This window comes from Gadus chalcogrammus, chromosome 22 (assembly GCF_026213295.1).
Source record: "Gadus chalcogrammus isolate NIFS_2021 chromosome 22, NIFS_Gcha_1.0, whole genome shotgun sequence".
Classification (NCBI taxonomy): domain Eukaryota; kingdom Metazoa; phylum Chordata; class Actinopteri; order Gadiformes; family Gadidae; genus Gadus; species Gadus chalcogrammus.
The window spans coordinates 5937398-5960049 of NC_079433.1; the positions used below are offsets into that span (position 1 = coordinate 5937398).

A 22652-nucleotide genomic window follows, 5' to 3' on the forward strand; every position below is an offset into this window, starting at 1 on the left:
AGCAATATTTGGACCAACCCAGGGGTTTTCTTGGTGGGTATCTGTGACCCTGGTCTGTCAGCGCTGGTTTCACTCTCCTGAAGGTCTTGTCAGCGGGGGGACGACCTGAGGTGATAGTGGAGGTAATCAGTGGGCTCGTCCTTCATTGACAGTACAAGAGTTTCATCAAATAGTTTGGTGGATTTTACTTCACTAAAAGAGCCCTTGTTGTAGTGTATGAGAGGGTCTTGCAGAATTGGTTTACACACTATATTGTTTTGAAACCATTGGAGAAATCTAAAAACCGAGGCTATCTTATTCCTAAAATGGAATGCAAAATCAGTATCAACAAGAAGTCAGGGCTGTGCTGGCTAAAAACAAGATAGATCCACACACTAGTCAGAGGTGACTAGATCCAGCTTGTTCCAACCTGCTCAAACGATTGGCCAGAAGGTGCGGTGATGTCAGTGTTCTTGTGGTGTATTCTTAGTACAGGGTTTAAAATGTTAGGCCAGTGATTAATATCCCCGTGTTCAGACTTGTCCCAACCCAAAGAGCCCTTTTACTAGTTTTCTCACTCCAGCTTACATCACACACAGTTTGCACCTCTGTCACGACAACCAACAAGAATTATATTATGTTAATTATGTTATGTTTTAAAAGACATGCATACAACATCTCGCACATCTTTGAGTTGTTCTTTGTTCTACTTGACGTTATCTGATGTCCATATTGTTTGACATTAACCTGCGAGTGCAGACGACTGGTGAGGTGTGCTGCAGAAACCAGTTCTCCGACTTTATAAAGGTGTCCTTCAAAATGTATCTTGTGTCTTTGCGCCGCTTACGCGTGTGTGTGCGTGTGTGTGTGTGTGTGTGTGTGTGTGTGTGTGTGTGGTGTGTGTGTGTGGGTGTGTGTGTTGTGTGTGTGTGTGTGTGTGTGTGTGGTGGTGGGTGGGTGGGTGGGTGGGTGGGTGGGTGGGTGGGTGGGTGGGTGGGTGTGTGTGTGGGAGTCGGCTGTAATCTGTACACCAGGCTGCACATGCAGTTCCCCAGAATGTCGTGTGTTCACTCACGATCCCATGTCCTTTGCTAATTACAGCGTAGGCTCTCCCCCCCCCCCCCCCCCCCTCTGCCTCTCTCCTCCTCTCCCCCGGCTCTTCTTCTGCTGCTATCTGTGTTCTGCCGTGCTCCCTCCCCTCCCACCGCCATATGTTTCTTCTTCTTGTTCCCTTCCTTTCCCCTCTCCTTCGTGACCCTCTAATGATAATGTAGAGAAAACACGCCAACGCGAATCACCAAATTACAGGAGTGGCGTGGCCTTGGCCAACCCCACCCGCTGCACCCACCACCACCGGCACCATCATGTCTCTCTGTCCCATGTTGACTCAATCTCTCTTCGGGGAGGGGGCGGGGGGGGGTCACCTCTTGGTGGTCCCTCCTGTGTGGAGGTCCCTGACCTGAACACCAGATGACCAGGGAGTCCTGTTTTGCGTAAACGCACTGTACGACGTCACAACCAGCGCTTAGTCACCTACCTGGGTTGTACTGCCTTTTGTTCCAGCCCCCCCCCCCCCCCCCCCCCCCCCCACACACTCCCTTTTTTCCATTTCCTGCCTCAAGTTGGGCAACCACTTTTGAGTAAAATCGTAGGTTTTAACAGGTTAATCGTCGTCTTCTGTCACGGCCTCGCGACTGTGTCAGGGTTGTCGCATCGGTAACTTTATACTACTAAATAAGATATGCTTCCTGAGAAATGTAAATTTAGCTCTCTGTTCTTTTTTGCATGAAGACCGGCTTCCTGCTCGCTATGTAATTAGTGGAAGATACCATCGCTAGCGCTCTGTTGAAACCGGTCTCCGAGGATTGCAGCCAGTTTAGTCTTCTGCATATGTCCTGCAGGGAACTTCCAGTGTGGTTTTCAAAATAAAAGCTTACCTGTGTCAAAAAATAAAAGGCTTGCTGACTGTATCAAAGTAAAAGCTTGCCTGTATCGGAATAAAAGCCTGCCTGTATTGAAAATAAAAGCCTTTCTGTATCGAAATAAAAGCAAGCCTGTGTCAAAATAAAAGCCTTACTGTATCAAAGTAAAGACATGGTGCTTCTAAAGTGTACTCGCTCGCTAGCTTGCTATCTCTGGGGTTAACAAAGCCGTCCTATCTTCCTCCTCACACGTCTTTCTCTTCTTCCTCAGTATGGGGCGGAGTTTCGGCGGTTCTCGGTGGACCGGGTGAAGCCGGGGAAGTTTGAGGAGTTCTCCCGGCTCATCATGCACATCCACCGCATCGCCAACATGGAGCTGATGATCGGCTACGCCGACGTGCACGGCGACCTGCTGCCCATCAACAACGACGACAACTTCTGCAAGGCCGTGTCCATGGCCCACCCCCTGCTGCGCATCTTCATCCAGAGACAAGGTAGGCGCACACGCAATCACGAGGTCATGCGTGCACGACGTTGACATACACTCCGTGGGGAGACACGCGTACACAAATGAATGGTAAATGGACTGCATTTGTACAGCGCTTTTTTTAAACCACGCTAAGCGCCTTACAACATTGCCTAACCGTCACCCATTCATGCACACATTCACACAACGATGGCGGTGTCCACCATGAAAGGCGAGAGCCAGCTCGTCGGCAGCTGTTAGGGTGAGGTGCATTGCTCAGGGACACCTCCACACTTAAGCTAATAGGAGCTAGGGGATCGAACTAGCAACCTTGCAGCGACCAGCCAACCCGCCCAACCAGCCCAACGACATGTACGCATGTATGCATTCAAAGGCACATGCGTACGCGCATTTGTATATACTTCCAGACACAAACAGACACGCTCACAGAGCAAGACAGATGAGTGTGTGAGGGAAGGTGAGCCTTGTGGTACAGCACCTGGCGTCAAGTGTGCTACATTGAAACTGGGCTTCTTAGAACTTCATCTTGGGTTTATTTTTAGTGGTGTGTATTCCTGGGATGCTATTGATGCTTTTGAAGCATGTATCCTGTGTTTTGACTTTGGCAACTCATTCAAAACTTTTGCTGCGGAAAAGCATAAGTTGCCAAGGGGTTATACCTCAATAATGCTTTTTCCTCTCGTGTGTGTGTGTGTGTGTGTGTGTGTGTGTGTGTGTGTGTGTGTGTGTGTGTGTGTGGGTGTGTGGTGTGTGTGGTGTGTGTGTGTGTGTGTGTGTGTGTGTGTGTGTGTGTGTGTGTGTGTGTGTTTATGCATTTCCTGACCCCTTATTGGCTATATCTGTCCGTTTTTTTTTGTCTGCCTCAGCTAAGTCCTGTGTCTTAACCAAAACACACACACACACACACACACACACACACACACACACACACACACACACACACACACACACACACACCCACACACACACACACACACACACACCCACACACACACACACACACCCACACACACCACACACACACACACACACACACACACACACACACACAGTGGCTGTCACCCCCATAGAAATCAGGTCATTGAGCCCAGCCTGTATCCCAGCATACCAGACATTACTGGTAGACAAAAGATCTGCATGAAAAGAGAGGGCCCTTCAGTGTGTGTGTGTGGGGTGGAGGTTTTCTCAGGCTGTGTGCGTGTGCTTGTTGCTTGGATATGTTTAGTCTCAGGACGCTCCACGGTAGCTCTACACTCACGGGGTGATCTCACTTGATGTGGAATTCTGCAATCAGTTCCACTTCTTAGCCTGTGTTTAGAGCCAAGATGGCCGCCAGGTGAAAATGCAAATTGGTGTAAGTGTAGTGCGGCGGTAAAACGACGACCCACAGACAATTATTGTGTTCCCTGCTTTTTGAATGCAAGATAAACCCCAAAGCCTACTTTAAGGGGGTTTATTTGAACGGTAGTGAGCTTTGTCGGATTTAAAAAATAAATCTGTTCCTCAGTTTAGGACGCCATCGTTATTATCTGGATTATTCTCCACCGATATTTGATTCATGACGATGAGCACTGTTTAATAATAAGGGGCATATGCCACAGAAATGTAACCAAACTCAGGAACGGCTGTTCTGATGCAATCCTGGTCGCAATGGCAACCGCATATTCACGTGTGTGTGTGTGTGTGTGTGTGTGTGTGTGTGTGTGTGTGTGTGTGTGTGTGTGTGTGTGTGTGTGTGTGTGTGTGTGTGTGTGTGTGTGAGTCATAGCCAGCTCTGTGACCATGGGTTGGGGGTCTGGATGCTGCACTAATCTTTTAGCTCTCCAGACTCACTGTGGAGTCTTTTGTTGTTGAACTAACAATGAGGTATGTGTGTTTTGATTCTGGTCAAGCATATGTGTCTTACCGTGTGTGTGTGTGTGTGTGTGTGTGTGCATTAATGTGTGTGTGAAGAGGCGTCACTCTGTGATAGCCAGGCGTGCCAGGCAGTGCTGTCCTTCAAGCGGGCAGGTCATTGCTCGGTGGCTGTGTGGATGAGCTCACTGGTTCCTTCTGGTCCTGCTGGGAGGCAACTGGTCTAATGCACACACACACGCACACGCACACGCACACACGCGCGTACAAGCGAACGCACACACTGTTCAAAGTCTTGTTCAACTTCACTTGGCCCTTTTGGCTTGATGTTCGGGTCATTTCTCATATAGCCACAGCTTTTAATTATTCACAGCGTGTTGCATTATTATTTCTATGCAGTTTTAGGACTGGTGTCATCAATAATAGATTGAATACCCAGCAAGGGTTGGGCCACAGAGGTGGGACTGTAGGGGGTGGGGGGTGTTCAGGGTTCAGGGTCTGGGACACTTTCTATGGTATCTGAGTTGGCATCTTCCTGTGTGTTTTAAGTGTTTGCTGTGCAAACACGTCAACAGTGGCTAGACCACAGGACATCCTGCGGTCAGCGGACCAGAGGTGCAGATCTGATCTGAGATCTGGATTTGACTAATGACCTTCCTGGGATCTGAAGCGGCGGAGAAAGCTCTGGTTCACCTGGAGCGCTGAGCCAGGTCACCCACCTGACCCCGTGCAGTCTTTGCTCCAGTCCTAGGGAGATCGGATATCCTCGTGTTTTCTTTTGAACCGGCCCGCTCTTCTGTGTGTTTGTGTGTGTTTGAAGTGGTGCGCACGAGACCGTTACGACATCCGCTATTATCTAACACACACACACACACACACGCACACGCACACGCACACACACAGTGTCCAAAGGATCATTGTTGGTATGATCCCTAAAGGCATGTATGCTTGGTTGTCACGGTGTGGCTTTTCTTTTTTGTGCAGACGTGACACTGTTGCCTATTATTTGCTATGGGGTGTATGATGACGGGCTGTGTGGAGCGCGCCCAGGGAATAGCAGTGAGTGTACACTTTACAGCTTTGTCTCACAACAATGCACAATAAAGTGCATGAGCACACAGGCTTAGTCAAAGCACCGCCTATCGCGGGACAAGACAATTCTTGTTCTCCCCTCGCGGTTACAGGAATGTGTTTTAAGAGTGAGAATGAGCATTACTGGTTTTTTAAGTTGCAAATGCCCGAGACCGTTTTTGTTTTTATAGAGGTGGATCTTGGTAAACAATCACACATCAGACAGTTAGCCCTATTTTAGAATATTACTATTTTACCTTCCACCCAAGTGCCTGGAAGCACGAGTACGTCGATCCTGAATTAATATTTAACAAACGATATCTGACTCTGCAAATTTTACGGAGAAGCATTCCCAACACATGCGGCGCGAACCACCTGTTTCAGTTACACTCCTAGTAAAACGCGTGTTCCCTCATTATCAGGGGATTAGGATTCCCCAACAATGATCAGGTTAATGGTAATGGCGTGTTTATTTATTTACTCACGTTTCCCCGAAGGCACGGTGTGTTAGCTTAGCGTAAGCTCCCCGACAGGCCACAACATTAGCCGTGTGATTGAGTCAAAACACCCCCGTCAAGGTGCCGGAGGAGGTATGTGTTGTGTTGTTTTTATATTTAGACCGCAGCGAGCCACCCGGCGCTGTGTCAGTTCTCTTGCATAAATCCTTAATCCATCGGTAACAAAGCCACGACTGTTGACAAAATACAGACGCAAACTGACTGGGTTCGTCTTTTGAGAAGAAGCTTCCTTTCTGGACGCAGATCTGTCTATTTACTGCACCATCATGGACGAATAACATTCGTATTCGTAAATTGTTTATTTCACTGCTAGATTACAGCTGGATGTAGTGTGACTGATTGGTGGGGAGGTTAAATGTTTTGCCTGTGTTTTTCCGTTAGTGAAGGTTGTGTGAATGTTGTTGAGAGGGTCGTTGTTGTGGTGCAGGTATCTGGGGTCAGCCTGTATATGACAATAGTCCAGTGAAACGGTTAGCAGGACCACTGTGTGTGACTCCTGTGTGTGAATCGTAGAGGCCTTGTGGGGACACAGTCGTTATAGGTTTGTGGGGTCTTATCTGTGACATTCAAATAGCAACCCTGTCCGTATTCCATTCAGAGGTATAACGTACACTTATCTGAATTTGATATTCAAATAGGTTTTAATGCTTCGATCTGCCCTCGTATCTTTTGTTATTGCTCACACTTAACCGTGTATTCTTATCTCTCCTCGTAAGGAATAATTCAAAGTAGGTCTCGGATAACGCTTTTCAGGACGTTGGGCAAATACTACTGCCATGGTCTGCCAGACAGGAAACCATTTATTTAATCACTGGCTATGCTATTTATATTGAAACAAAGTGGGGAATGATGATTTGCGAATAAGAGCATAGTTGCCTTGCCTTACTTGTAGACCTAGACGTAAACACCGAAGTCTACTCAAATCGACCTCATTCATTCATGCATTGGACTATGTCTTGCTGAAGTCCGAGAAAAAAAAAAAATCATAGAATCTTAGAAATGTCAACTCTTCCAATTATGTGAACCGCAACTTAACGACCTGAACGGACCACATAATCTGCTTCAGCGGCGTGCCTGCGTGTCAGCAGTCTGTTTTTCTCCCCAAAAAAGGGAGGGACAGAGTTGTTTGTGTCGGCGACTGCAGCGGGCTGAACTCAGACTAAACTCTGGAGGAGACACCAAACAGGGAGCCAGCGGCACTTGGGTTGGAGTTTAAAAAACACAGCCAGGCCAAGGTCATGGCCTACAACGGGGCCAAACACACACGTACACACGCACGCACGCACACAGGTCAACTAGCCGTGCTATCTCCACAACACCTGTGAAGAGAACAGTGCTGGATATGAGCTTCACGTGAGAGACACAGGTGGCCCCCTGAGTTCACATCATGCTAGCAGGACTAGAGAGGAGACGCCAGCTCAGCCCTCAAAAGATCAGAACAAAAGCGGTGCAACGCAGATCTGGTTAGCATTTATTTTGACTACCTCTGGCCTCAATGCGGGGCAATACAGCTTTGAAGTCGTCTGAAATAAGAACATAAAAAGTTTATTGATCGATTGTACTTTTGTACTTGAGCCAAGCTCGGCGTGAGTATTGTTAACGTTGATTGATTGGCTACCGACAGTGAGGTAATATCACGTATCTAACATGCAGAGAACGCAGGTCAACGTCATTGTGGACGTCTTGTCGTCTCCCTGGAAAAGGTCTCCAAACTCAAAGAACAAAAGTGCATCTGCAATGTTTAATGTTCGCCAGTGTGGACCTGTTTTCTTTATTAAATCCTAACTATTTGACCTCTCTACAAACCCTGGTCTGTGAGTAGAGCCATATGAGAGAGTAAACGCATTTTAGTTTCTGTTTTCATCAAAGGACACTTTAATGTCGTATCACGTCAACTGCTGGGAAATATTGAAATAAAGTGTGTGTGTGTGTGTGTGTGGGGGGGGAGGCCTGTGTCCAATTGTAGGCACCAAGTCACGGTTAAACCAGACCACAGCAGGAGAAAGTGGCTGTGAGACAGATGTGTGTGTATGTTTGTTGGACATCATGTTTGCCTCACATCAGCGTTTGACCCCCGGTGGTTACTGGTGTGTTCCGCAGAAACCACATCCAGGGAGGGGGATGGAGAGAGACTGTACTAGAAGTCGCTACTATAAGCAGCACGGATTAAACACGTTGCCTTGTCACAGTAAAGCGAATGCAGACCACCATTCAGGTGTAGCATTTTAAGAGCTCTCTATTGTCTCCGGAGCTTTCCCTTCTAATGTACTGGTCTCTCGCGTTAATCCGCTGAACTTAAAGATAAGTTGACTAACCACATGAAAAAGACAACCGCTCTCTCTCGCTCTCGCTCTCTCCAACACGGCGAGAGAGAGTGAGGTTGTCTTTTTCATGTGTTCAATCGTTATTTATAGCATGCTGTCTTTACGCTAGGCCTAGCCTTATTGTGCGCAGCGATACTATAATGGTCCCCTTCTCTCCCTGCGCAACATCAAAAGTGTCTTTGAGAGGGCCCGTCCATTATGTTGAAGCTGCTCGCACTTCTGGTCTTTGTGCTCCACATCTGAGCAGGGCCCCGGGGCTTGAAGAGTGCTGGTTGCGTAAACGGGGTAAAGATAATAATAATAATACAGTACATGCATGTTATAATGACCACACCCCCGCCGAGGTCAGACCAGCTGTCTGTTCTACCGAGATGTTCATTCTTTCTTTCTCACTGTTATTCATTCTTTCCTACTTTTTCCCTGTAAATGACTTTATTTTTTTTCATTAAATTTGGAATATGTCTTTTCAGTATGTAAAGGATTGAGCATCCATGTATTATATAGATATGAATACCTGTCTGGAATAGAGTCCTTAAAATAGTGTCTGTCTGTCCGTCTGTCTGTAGGCTACAGACTGACAGACAGACTGTCGGTCTGTCCCTTCACTGACCCCACCGTCTCCGCCTCCATACAACGTAGGTGCTTAGACAACCGGTCTTTACAACAGGCCCATTGTTGAGACTGGATCGTACCAAACGGCACCAGCACAGGGCCCGCCCCCTTTATAGATCAGCTTCTGGAGGGACGGACGGACGGAGGGGGGCTGGGGGCTGGAGGCTGTCTGCATTCCTGGACTCCGTGCTCCAGGTAGCGCTTGAGACCGCTCCAGATTCCTTGCATATTAGTGTCTGCCTCAGACCGTTAGACTTACTGGAAGCAATGGGGGGAAAGAGAAGAAAAAAGACTGGTGGTTGAAGCTGAGTGGGTGGGACCTTGGGGGGGGGGGGGGGGGGGGGGGGGCTAGGGGTCGGGGGTCAGGCTGACGGGAGAGAGAGGGAGAAGGGCGGGTGGGGTGGGGTGGCGGGGAGAAGGGGGAGCCCACCCCTTTCAAGTTGGTTCCGTAACCCTGTCGCTCACTGGCTCTGACCAAGGCGCTACTCTGTGAATGTACATAATAATGGCCGCCCTTGAGTCTACCCAGGTCTGGTGAATGGTTAACACTGATTGGGTTTGGTGGTCCCACAAAAGCGCAGTGTTCAAATACTCCTCTCTGCTCTTCCTAGTGCCCCGTAGCTCCAGTACGCACAACGCAAAACGAGAGCTGCAAGCTGAGCGTTGGGAAGCTGGAGGACGGTTAAGCAGAGGGGAAAAAGGATCAATTCCGGGCGAGTTTTGTGGTGAAGAAGTATTTCTTGATGAGTGATTGGCAAAGCCTCCGCAGATACTGTCTCCGCAGCATAAATGCCTTCGGAAATGTCTCCTCCCATGTAAAAACGCTGCATTTGTAATAAAACTTGAACCACTGTTTAGTGTGTGCGTGCGTGTGTGTAAATGGCTCCCATGCGTGGTTGCCAAGCGCAGCAGAATATTACAGTAGTGATCAGTCATGTGAAGGGTTCGAGGACGAAGGGGTTTGAAGAAGAGCGAAGAAGCGAGGAAGAGGGCTGGCGGGCACCATGGTAGACAGGTCGTGTCCGTCTTGCGGTCTGGCCCCCGGGCACGTTGCTGATGCAGAGGTCTGCGCTCCACACAGCTCTCTGGAAAACTGTGTGTGGTGGAGGAGCAGAAGGCCGCGCGCACAGAGCCGGTCCAAGTGTAGAGACCTGAACCGCCAAACACAGACGGATCAGTTGCAGACAGAGCCGGTCGTGTGTAGACCTGGACAGCCAGATACAGACGGGCCCCAGATCAGTTGCTGAAGTGAGGTTGTGTGTTTTTTTTTTTGTTCTTTGCAGTTCATCCAAGGAAAACTCGAGGTGTGAAAGGCCAGTTTCAGATTCCTGCATTCCCATCGGCAGCTGATGGATAAACAATCTGGCTCCTACATAAAACTGCACAACCGACACAATAGTTCCGCTCTTCCCATTGGTCAGTTGTATCCCTTTTGTGTAGCTCTTCCGGCCGATTCGAATGCACCTGTGTATACTGGGGCAGCGTTACCCAGACTGTAAACACAGAACTCTTTTGGTTTAAAGAAGCTCTGCGTCACTAACCACAAATTCACCAGACAGTGTGTGTGTGTGTGTGTGTGTGTGGGCTTGTCTGTAAAATTACCCTGGTGTGTGTGAGCACAATGGCGCCCGCAGTTAAAGTGTGATGGAGCTGGCTGGTGTCTGAGTTAGTTGGGGTGTGCATGTCGGATGGGAACTGCTTGCCTTTGTCCCCCCCCATGACTGGAAGCCCCTCACACCCAGGGCCAGTAAATCAAGTGGACGAGGAAGGGGAAAACATGCGTAGAAGAGACACTAATGCGACCGGACTTCTTCAACAGGCGATCAAACATGAGGTGTATTTCCGCGTGTTTCGTAGTCATTACCTTTTTGGTGGGTTTCTGTGACTCATTTTTTATTTTTTGTACGTTTTTACGGCCTTGGAACAACCGGTGAATGGCCTTCAAGCGTTGCCGTGGAGATGCAGGCCGCCGGTGGCGTTGTTTTATTGGGGTTAAGCAGCGTTGCCTAGTGGAGGATGCACCCGACTGGAGTTTCCTTTTTCCCCACTCGAGCATTCCAGCGCTAACACAACAGGGCTAACGTTTTGCCGTCTCCCTCTGTTTTCTGTTCCTCTGCCACATGGATCAAAACCTTCTACCTCACAATCGTTAGTCTCTTTCTCTTGCTCGCTCTCTCTCTGATGTCAAACCCTACCCCCCCCCCCCAACCCCCCATCCCCCGCTGTGTGGAGGCGGGACGCCGGTCGGCCTGTGTTTTAATTAAACTCACAACGTCTGTTGTTTTAGCCTGTGTGTGTGCTTTTTTGTGGTCTTTGGGTCTCTGCCTCATTTTATGTTTTACAACCCCACTTTAAACGGTGGATCGGACCTTCCCCCCTCTCCCCCCTCTCCCTCCTCTCCCCCCTCTCCCTCCTCACCCCCATTACATTGAAGTCTTTCTTTTTCCCAGACATTCTGTGAGGGATTTTTTTTTTTTTCTTCCAAACCTGGGACTCTCCCACCACGAGCAGACAGGGTTACTTTTGAGCAGCATTGTTTTCGGTGGTTTTACAGACGGGAGTCAGACGGCCTAGAGCCTCTGTTGACCTCCTGTCCCCGACTGGTTTCACCAAAGTGCTTTTGCTCGCAAGGCTGAAGCCTCTTGATTGACCTTTTTATAGAGGGATAATGACAAGGTTGAAGGAAAACCATTTCAAGTGAGTCAGAGGTTGAAGTAAACAAACATGACCCAAACATGGAAGCCTTGCAGGGGAATATTTTCTTCCAGAAGATAAGTTTCAAGTTAATAATATTGGGAAAATTATAACCTGATTATTTTCCACACTTGGGACTAATTAAAGATTTGATGGCAAGTGCGCATTTACAGTTGAGTCACATCAAGTTCTGATTTGGAGGAATTTAACTGAGAATAATTACGGAAATAACCGACCTATACTTGGACCCATTGGGGTAATTGCCCGTTGGAAAGGCCCAATATAGCCAAATATAGTCATCTGGGGACACGTCCACTATACCCAGACCACACCCGTGATGCCAAACCTGCACATGGAGAGAAACAAGACCCAAAGACTTCCGTTCTATCCCTGGGTTTCTGTGTGTGTGTGTGTGTGTGTGTGTGTGTGTGTGTGTGTGTGTGTGTGTGTGTGTGTGTGTGTGTGTGTTGTGTGTGTGTGTGTGTGTGTGTGTGTGTGTGTGTGTGTGTGTGTGTGATGTTTCTTTGGAAGAGACCCTCACCACTGGCATGTTGTGGTCGATGGCGTGGGGGAAAAAACAGTGAAGACATCCCAGCTCACGATCAACACTAAACCAACTGAAATTTGTTCCCGCCCGACCAAATATTTAGGCTATTCTATTTATTTTCCCTTTCTTTATTTCTTTTACATCCACATAAAGTACGGTTCCAGTGCCAAACTCTGGCGTCTGATTATTTATTTTGTGTGGTTCCCAGGGAATTGAGGATGATGCTACGAAATCCAAGCTCATGTCCTTTGCTTAGCTAGCACAAGCTATTATCTGAAGCTACGAAAAGGCTAGGCAAGTGTATTTTGCTTAAGCAAGCACAAAAAATGTCTGCAGTGACGTGAGGACAACCTCTCCGCAACTCCCGATTCCGTAGCCCCGCCCCCTTTATGCTCTAATTGGTCCGTTGAATACCACATGATACGCTGTGTAACAGTTTGGCTTTCTCAACCGATTTCGCTTTTCGGTTTCCAGCTTGTTTTAATTCCCATCAAGCAAACTACTGTCAACAGTGTTGTGGATTGGGGGGGGGGGGGTGCAGAAACATATTTCAATATGTCCTTTGTAATATAGTAATATACGACTCATCCAACCCCATTAAACCCCACTCACCCTGGAGGAATGTTCTCCAGTTCATTTGCTGGTACGAAGAGAAGAGACAACGCAGAGACTGGCTGGCAGACATGATGCGAGATGGGGGGGAGGCTGGGGGGATGATACCAAATCCATGAGAGGCAGGGGGTGAGTCCGGGGTTAGGGAGGAGAGGGTTGCGGTCGTGGGGGGGGGGGGGGGGGGGCGCGAGGTGTTATTAGGGTGGAGCTGGGTGATCGCTCAGGGAACAGGGCACTGCAGAAGGAGGAGGCGTCTGCTCCTCCCTAATTACATCCCTGCTGAGGGTCGGGGCCGAACACGCCGTGGGTGCGTGTGAGTGTGCTTTTGTGTTTTTTAATAATTCATAAGCGTGTGCTGTGGCCCAAAACGGAGACTTTCACACACTCGACGCCGATTCCCATGACGCAAGTGCCAGCTTGTGTGCAATGACAAGTCTGCTCGGACACACCTCTGGGTTCAGTAAATGTATCAAAGCGCAGATAATCTGTGTGGTTACCCGATGTGGTACATGTCACGCCAAATGCATTCGTTAACCGATTTTAAAGTGGCAATCTCAAAGATCCTTGGAGATAAGCGGTATTTGTTCCCAGAGATACAGTAACGAGACCCAGTTTGGTAGCGTTCATAATCCTGCCACTGCAAGGGCTTTCATCAGCGGGCCTAAGGCTCAATCCCCATTGTGATGCCTGATTCTGCGATGGATAGTGACTTAACAGACATTTATTTACATGAAATCTTGGCACTTTAAAAGACATGTTTATAATCTTTCCCCTGCTGTTTTTTCTTTTCTCTCGTTTAACGGTGTTATAAGTCAAAGAAAAACCGAACTCTGAGCTCCCAAAGGTCTCTTTCTATACACTTTGGAGCAGTTTGTTGGAGTTGCCATCCGAAACGTACGGCCTCTGGCTACCAAGGGTTATTTTGAGCATCCATAATTACTGAGAAGAAGGGACTCACTGGGCTGGCTTTTAGCAGCATGTATCCACCGCTGGCGTGGCTACTACAACACAGGGGCTGAACAAAGAGCACTGGGCCCATGCTTAAGGTGGACGGGGAAAGCAATGTTGTGTTTGCTTTGCAAGCATGTCGGTTTCTATTTCTTTTTTCTTTTTCGGTTGCTGTTTACGGCAATCATGCTAATCCCTGACTTCATGTGCCAGTCGCGGCGGGTGTGTAATACTGTAATACCCACCAAACAATGTTTATAGCTTCACACGGGTTCTTTGTTTGGGTGTAGTTAGCATAATCTACACCTTTTTGCCTGGAGGGGAACCCACTGTGCTGTTTGGAGTGCAAACCACATCTACGTGACGGATATCATGCAACACGCGGGAATGCTGATTACCCCATCCATCACCTGAAACCACTCCTATCAGTCTAGAGTTTGTCCTAGTCCACTAGTGGTCTCCTGGTGTTTATCTCCCTCGGACCTCATGAAGGATTCTATGACCGTTGAGACAAGACTCAACCCCAATCCGTCATCAGTTGTCACACTTGCACACTCAGACCTACAGATTGATGGACGTGCTGCCTGTTAACTCTTGGTCTTGTTTTAATTATAAAGCCAATAAATCTGTCATCTATCGGTGTGAACATTCTATTAATCGCTTTGGCCACCAAAGCTGTCCTCCACGTTGCATTTGAACCACGGTTGGACCAGGTGTTTATCATGTGTATTTTCAGTACATGTGCTTTGTAATAGATAGGTTAACTCCAACAACTGATTTGGAGGTTGTTTCTCCCTCAATGGTGTGTGTGTGTGTGTGTGTGTGTGTGTGTGGTGTGTGTGTGTGTGTGTGTGTGTGTGTGTGTGTGTGTGTGTGTGTGTGTGTGTGTGTGTGTGTGTGTGTGTGTGTGTGTGTGTGTGTGTGTGAGACTGCCTGGGTTTGATGCATGTGCGTGCTTCCAACATCATCTCGCCATGGTGCCCTAAAGCTCAGAGCTGAGCCTCACATAAAGTACATATCTACATCTATATTTAGGTCACATGGCTCAAACAATGAGACAAGCTGTCATCCCCTCCCCCCCCATCCCCCCAGCCCTTTGGACGATTGTGTTAAAGCCATAACTGGTGCCGACAGCCTCCTCCTCATTGGTTCCACTGGGGCCAGGCCAGCGGTGGTTCCTATTGGCCGTGAGGGTCGGCGGTCACCAGAGCACTGGTCGGGGAAAGTTCTGGAACTCTACTTTGCTTCTTTGATACCCGTTTGGGATGCTTTCTCCTTGACTTTGTGCAAAAGAGGTCTTGAGTTTCTGCTGTAAGAAATATTGCTAATCGAGACTCTCATTCATTCCCACCCATCCCAGGACCATTCATATTCCCTCTACCCTGCAGGAAGTATTTCTGCCATAACCCCATGACCGATGTTCATAACAAAACGCTGTTTTTCCATCAGGATGACAGCGAGGAGTCGAGGACTGTACGTTTTTCTGCTCTTTCGGCCTCACCGGTCAGCCTGTGTTCCCTGACAGAGGAAGTGCAGAGGATGAGCCTTAATAACACCGGCTTCCTTGAGATAACAACTCCTCTGCGTGTCATGGCCGGCCGTGTCCGTTGCCGTCCCACGCGGCAGTCTGCTGCTGCTCTCTCCGATGGCCCATCTGCCGTTAATGCCACTTTGATTAACGTCTACCTCGGCTGCCCTTGTAGGCTGGACTGGGCTGGCTGAGTTTTTTTCGGCGAAGTCCTCGCGACGCAGGTTGAATGACAAACGTACTGTTGTTCAAAACCCTTCGAGGCCGACCGGCGGTTTGAAACTTCTCATTTTTTCCTAGACAAACTTGTGTTATTAGTTTGGGGTTCGTCAGTGGAGGAGATTTATCTATTTTTTCTTTTTCAAATGTATTGACGTTAGTCTTTTAACCTTTTTGTCAACTCATGACTCATTCGCACTCCATTACTGAGCGGGAGAGAGATGCTTATTGAAAACTCTCTCGAGCAGTTTAGTCAAACACACGCAGACAGTCACAAACACGTACACACACACACGCACGCACGCACGCACGCGCGCGCGCGCACACAGCAACACACACGGTGAGAAGATCACCTCCCTGCAGACTCCATGCCTCCCCTCTCCAAACATGTGGGCCGCGGGACAGCCTGTGAGTCTGGCCGACTCAGCAATTCAGATAGAGAGGGAGGGAGGGAGGGAGGGAGGGGGAGGAAGGAAGATATGGAGGAGGGAGGGAAACGGGGGAAGTGGGGAAGAGGTTGTGTGTGTGTGTGTGTGTGTGTGTGCGTGTGTGTGCTGACATACATTTCTTGATTTTCCTGACTCCATTAATGGTTCGCCCCGTATCTATTCAAATTACGCTCGCATTCGCACACTCTCCCAGGAAGGTGTGTGGTGGGGAGACATGCAGGCATGTCTGAGCCTGCATGTCTGAGTTACCCAACTGCAACGGGAACACTGGAATCAATTGTCACACGATTGGAGAGATCTTTATTAGCCATTACTACTATCGCATTACCATTACCGTCACTCAGCAGTTCCATCGTGTTTGTCCTTCTTCAATGTCTCATTGAATATATGTCGCTACGTCTATTTTTAAAGGCGGTGATACCTAAATTCTTAGTTTGGATTACAAACTATTACTAGGACGGTTCAATGTGTATTATTCTAGCATAGAGCTGCTAGCACTAGATGATAACGTTTCTAGCTGCTGTTGCTAGTACATTTTTCTGACACGCACTCTTGGGCTGAACAGCACGGTGAAGACAGCTTCTCATGCTAGCTGTGTGTGTGTGTGTGTGTGTGTGTGTGTGTGTGTGTGTGTGTGTGTGTGTGTGTGCGCCCCGGGGCACTTTCATGTGGTGCGGTTGTCCCTACGTCACGTTTCTTTTTTGTTATGTTTCGACGGTAAAGTGAATGTTTTGGATTTCGTCACATTGGGTTATTGGTTGTTTATCAAAATGTTCTCCTCTCCTTCCCGGCATTGACTAAGTACTTTTTTATCTCTGTTGCTGACAAGATGGCGGCAAGTCTGGTTAGTGTATCGAGACGCTGCCCGGGGCTTAAAGTTGTATCTTCACAGATACAAAAGATGGTGGAAAGGTCAAAGTGTGTCCCCTCAAATCTACTCTGTGTGTGTGTGTGTGTGTGTGTGTGTGTGTGTGTGTGTGTGTGTGTGTGTGTGTGTGTGTGTGTGGGTGTGTGTGGTGTGTGTGTGTGTGTGTGTGGGTGTGTGGGTGGGTGTGTGTGGGTTTGTGTGTGTGTGTGTGTGTGTGTGTGTGTGTGTGTGTGTGTGTGTGTGAGAGAGAGAGAGAAGGAGCAGGGGGGTGGAGGTGGTTTTTAGCTAATCCTTCCAGGCAGTCTGGTGTGTCTCACCTCCGTCCAGGGGCAGATTAAGAGGCCCGGGGGGGGCCTGGCTCCGATCACTGCCAGCCTACTGGAGTGGGCGGGGCACCTGTGGGGGGGGGGCGGGGGCTGCCCAGACGTAGGCAGCCCCCCGCCCTCTCCCAACACAGGACGGACAGACCTATTACAGTTGACAGAAATATGGACGGCTCATTTGATCAATGGTCATCCTGTCTAGACCCTGGAGCAAGGCATTAACACTGCCCGGGGTAGAGGTTTGATTCCCTACCGGAATCAAACCCACCGGACCCCGTGTGGGTTAACACATGTTTTAAACGTGCCCACTTGCGGTGGTCTAAGCTGCTTCCGATAAAAGCGTCCATTAAACATGACGTATTTATATTCATTTAATTTTCCATCATGGTTGGGTCTTTTGGTCCCAGTGATGTTTATCACTGGGAGAATTGGACAGGCGTTTACAGTTGTTTGACGGGTTTCCCATAATGCAGTTGTTGGGGGGGGGGGGGGGGACTGTACTTCCCGCACAGGACTGTGCTTCCCGCACAGTCCAGTGCGGGAAGTAAGGGGAGGTAATCCACACTTGTGTGTGTGTGATCGTAGTTACAGAAGCACTCTGTACGTGCCGGCCTGTTACTGTTGGTTCTCATTCCCCAGTCCTTTCTTGTGATTGGTTCCTGGGGTATGACTCCCACCTCGCACGCGGCCACACCCAGAGATCCCATGAGCACGCACACACATCAAGGAGGTTCTAAAGAATCCACGATTGTATTGAGACACTTTTGATATAAAAAAAAGAGCTTCTCTGTATCATTTATCGAAAGATTTGCCTAGTTTGTAGGCTGCTGTATTCCATATAGTTAGTTATGCGCTGGCTCACACACACACTAGCCAGGTCAGACCATATTGCCAGAGTCCCCCCCCCCACCCCGCCCCCACCCCCAGTCTTACAATGGGACCTATACAGTACGTCTATAATGTATATAATGTGTCTTTTTGAACTTTGGTTCACTCAAACCCCCTGAATCGGAGCACTGACCTCTCTCCTCCTCTCTCTGTCGAGTGGAGTTTATTTTGGATCTCCAAGAGGACAATTTTAGCGATGGTGTTTATTTTGAATCTGGACTCCCTGAAAGTAATGTATTGATTTTGGACCCGGGTTCAATCTCCGTGTCGGCGGTAACACCATGCCTGCTGCATACAGACGGACAGAAACATAGGAAGACAGACGGCCTGTCGACCACATGGTAGTAAAACCCCTTCCCTGGATTCAAACCCCCAGCCCGAGCTGCTTGGAGCCAGGTGAGGGCAGGATTGGCGGCAATCAATCATCGTTTTTATCGTCCTTTTTTCTGAAAAAGTAAGGCCTTTTTCGGAGAAGGCCAGGGAGGGGACACACACGCGCACACACACACACGCACATCCCCACACAGCTCTCCCCTTAGTATTCAATGCTACAGAGACGTGAGGGGCACTAATGATGGGGTTGGGGTTGGGTGGTGCGGTGGGTGTTGACACCTGCAGGTGGGGGTGGGGCCGAGGGTGGAGACTCTGTGCACTCACTCCCCCCACCCTGCTGTGCACGCCCAGCTCTGCCTAACGCATCCCAGATGTGCTGGCAGGCACCACAGCATCTATGGAACAGAGTGTGGGGAACAGATAACGTGTGTGTGTGTGTGTGTGTGTGTGTGTGTGTGTGTGTGTGTGTGTGTGTGTGTGTGTGTGTGTGTGTGTGTGTGTGTGTGTGTGTGTGTGTGTGTGTGTGTGTGTGTGTGTGTGTGTGTGTCACTCATCCCAGCCTGACCTGTTGAACTCCCGCTCCGCCGGCTAATCTACTCAGCGCGGGCCCGGTGTCGTCGTACCGGGCCGTTCCCAACCATGACTCCTGTTCCTCCCTCCGTGTGCATCACCCCGGCCCCAGCCCAAGCTCTTTTAACTTCTTTGTGTTTTTAAGCGAATCACAACCCCCTCTCTCACGTGTCCGTACATGTCGCGCCCCGTGAACGCGCTGTGTCGCCGCTGACTCGCTCGCCGTTGCGGCCCCGGCGGCGAGGAGACAGACCCCCCCCCCCCCCCCCCTCTCCCCTCTCCCCCTGTCTGTTTTCCATCCCTCCAACTGTCAGCGGACGCGCCGGCCTGTATTCCGGCGCACTCCCAACTTTCCATCCGAGGCTTTGCCTCAACCAGCCCTGACAAGAATGCTAAATATGTTTGCTTATTTTAAAGAAGACTTTTTCTTTTTTTTCTCTCTTCCCCAGCCTGGATTCTTTTATTTTTCTTCCCCCCGGTCTCCGAGTTGATATTTGCTGAATACCTTGGCCGGGGGTGGGGGTTAGGAGGGTGGGGGGGGGGGGGGTGGTTGTTGCCAAGATATCCGCTGAACGCGTGGACGGATCCTGCTGCGGTTTTGTGGGACGGTGTGTGACTTTTGAGAGTCGTAGTTGTGTTGTGTTTCGTCTCGTGAAGTCGTTTCTGTTTGTGTCATGTGCACTTACGACCCCATCACCTGACACGTAGTTAACAGTAAAGTAACCGTTATCGTAACCTTGGAGGGAAGAGCCAGGTGGGAGTCAAGCGTGTGTGTGTGTGTGTGTGTTTCTTTGTGTGTGTTTTTGTGTTAGTGTGTGTGTGTGTGTCTGTGTCTCTCTGTTTGTGTGTGTCTCTGTTTGTTTGTGTGTCTCTGTTTGTGTGTGTGTCTGTGTGTGTGTGTGTGTCTGTGTCTGTGTCTGTGTGTGTGTCTCTGTCTCTGTCTCTGTCTCTGTGTGTTAGCAGAATGAAAGCTCTCCCATGACACATTGTTTTGGCCACTATCTATTTTCTCTGCTATCGTTCCATCGAGGGACGTGTCCAGTGTACAGTTTACACTACCATGTGTGGATTTATCTTTTCTCCCCAACCATCGAAAGAGAGAATGTCTTTGTTCCTGAGTGTGCTATGATGTCATGCAGTGGGCGTCTGGGGTGACCACCCACTGACCCCCCCCCCCCCCCACTAAGCACAATGCTCTCCTTTTGGCGTTTCCTTTTAAGAACCAATTCTCCTTAATGACAACGAAACACAGAGAATTACACTGGAGACACACACACATCCTCACTGTATGCTGCTATTGTTGCACTTAAGGTGTCTTCGCTTTGCCCTACTTGGAGTTGTGTGTGTGTGTGTGTGTGTGTGTGTGTGTGTGTGCGTGCGGTAACCCAAGGCAAAAAGAAAGTGGGTCTAGAGTTATTCTGTTTATTTTTTCTTTCCGTAGACTGTCTCTGTCTCGCTCTTGCTGCGCTGTCTCTCTCTCTCTCCCTCTTTCCCTCCCTGTCTCTGTCTCTCCCCCTCTCTCTCTCATATATAGCGGTGGTCTCTCCACTGTCAGGCAGCCCTTGGTCACGCCTGGCCCTGCGAGCCCCGTGACAGGGCCCAGAGGTCGGCGGGTTAGGGGGCAGGAATGTGACGCGGAGTGTACGTCTGGATATAGACGGAGCCGTTGACCCAGGGTCAGTGGCCAGTGGCCCTGCAGCTTTTAATACCACGGCGGTGGATGGGACATGTGACATGGGACACGAAACAAAACCGATCTGTTTCCAGGTTCAACCCGGTTTTTGTGCAGGGTCCCCACCACTCACACACGCCACACCCCAGCCCTCACAGTCTTCATGTTGTCGTATTGCTTTGTAGGTTTCAAAGTGTGTGTGTGTGTGTGTGTGTGTGTGTGTGTGTGTGTGTGTGTGTGTGTGTGTGTGTGTGTGTGTGTGTGTGTGTGTGTGTGTGTGTGTGTGTGTGTGTGTGTGTGTGTGTGTCAGAGGGGCCACTTGGTCATACCAAAGTGTAAATAAAACTCCAACAAGAGCCTCGTTAAAATGGGGTTCCGCGACCTGTGTGTGAGAGGTGGGAGGGACGCGGAGGGTTCTGACCCCACCGACCTCCTGTACCTCCTCCATATAGATGCACTTTCACATGTTCTGCGGGCCACCACCAGCACAAAGACCTCCATTTTACTGCAAAGGGTACAGCCAGGAGGTCCGTGTGAGGGTATGGCCACAACAAGCCCGGGCCAGAGGATCTATAGCAAGGGCCGTCTTCGTCACCTCGGGGAGAAAACTGATTCTGTGAGGAGGACTGGGGACGTATAGGATGTATTTATAGTTTTTTCGTGAACAAAGTAGCAGTCATTGGCTGCTGGTAGAGGTAAACATCCCTTCTTGAGTTGGTATTTATAGTGGTATTTCATAACATAGTACCGCCCCAGACCAGTTCAGTACACACAGATGCGATTTTTGTCTGTAATATGTGTGATTGAATCTATTTATTGATTTAGCTCATCCTGTACGGCCAATCCCATTACTCATCGCAAATCAGTTTGAACCTATAATTATTCAGTGTGTGTGTGTGTGCGTGCGTGTGCGTGCGTGTGCGTGTGTGCGTGTGTGCGTGCGTGTGTGTGCGTGCGTGCGTGCGTGCGTGCGTGCGTGCGTGCGTGCGTGCGTGTGGACAAACATAAATGCACCATCATTCTTTCAATCAGGTGTATTTGCAAATCACGGCGACGGTATCTAAACAATCAATAGCGGCGGGCGGCCCTTCCCGGAACCGTACCGTCTCGAAAGACCGGTTACTGCAATCCGTCTGCCCGGCTGGAGCGCGTCCAAGTGATGTCATTCGACACTCTGATGAATTTGAGTGACATCAGCCGAGTCCCCGTTTGTTTACGCCGCAGTGCTTGAATGTCTGGGCGGGGTTTGCGTTCTGGGTGTTTACACTGGTTCAGTCGGCGCCCCGACCAATGACCAAACAACCAGCACGAGACCCAATCAACAGCCTGCATTGTTCCCCACAAGCGGCAGTACAACATGTGTTGCGACCACCCATTATCACGGGGCAGTGCCGTCAATGCATGAGGGTATTGTGGACATTCACACGAGGGGCTCCCCCAACACAAAAAGGTCCATTACGGCGTCTGACTCCCTAAAAGTGACCTCATCCCTGGCTCTGTGGTGTCCTTGTTATACATGTACGCCCTCTGATGGGTTTGAGGGGGGGGGGCGGGGGGGGGGGGGTCTCTCGCCCGACACAAACATGCGTGCGTACCGCGTGCCATAATGGTAATCCTTATCGATTTCTCCGTGGAAGCAGTGAACCGAGAGCCGCTTCACGAGGCCGGAGCATCAGCAAGCTCACCCAAGCGTTTCAGAACGATGATGTTTTTGTTTTTTGAGTTTCATAATACCCATGATGCCTTGCCCTCCGTGCATCTTTATGGTTTGTTTTGGGCCTGGAGCGGGCGCTGGAAGACATGCCAGGGCAAAGTGCTTCCCGGGAACGCTCTCGACGCACGGTCGTAAACCTCTCTGGAGATCCCTGCGCTGTTTGGGAGACGCTGATGAAGCAGGAAGCTGTGACAGGCTGCCTCTTAAAAGAGTCGAGGCAAACGCAGGGGAATTGTTTTGCATGGCTGTCTGTCTGGGATCACACGACAGCCCGACACTCCCACTAGGACAGTGACTCCCGACTTCTTTTGGCCTCTGATCCCATTTCAAGCACTGAAGCCTTAGCTTTGGTGCATCTTCTTCCCAGCAAGTTGTTTTGACCCAGTCATCATCTGCCGGTAATATAGAATAATGCAGGTGAACGTAAGCGCATCGCTGTGCTACACACGTGGTGATTAGTAGTAGTTGGCTCGTGGCTTTGAATCGTTAGGCACAGTTAGTCTTTACAGGAAGTCTAGTG

At 49.4% G+C, this 22652-nt stretch overlaps 1 protein-coding gene across 1 annotated transcript in view; it reads left to right on the forward strand.

Moving 5' to 3' along the window:
* The window catches only part of pard6gb (par-6 family cell polarity regulator gamma b), a 37366-nt gene that overhangs the window by 8106 nt on the left and 6608 nt on the right, over window positions 1–22652 (forward strand). The window contains exon 2 of the mRNA XM_056583443.1: window positions 2130–2395. Coding sequence (XP_056439418.1) covers window positions 2130–2395 — 266 coding nt within the window. The remainder of the gene's footprint in view (window positions 1–2129; window positions 2396–22652) is intronic.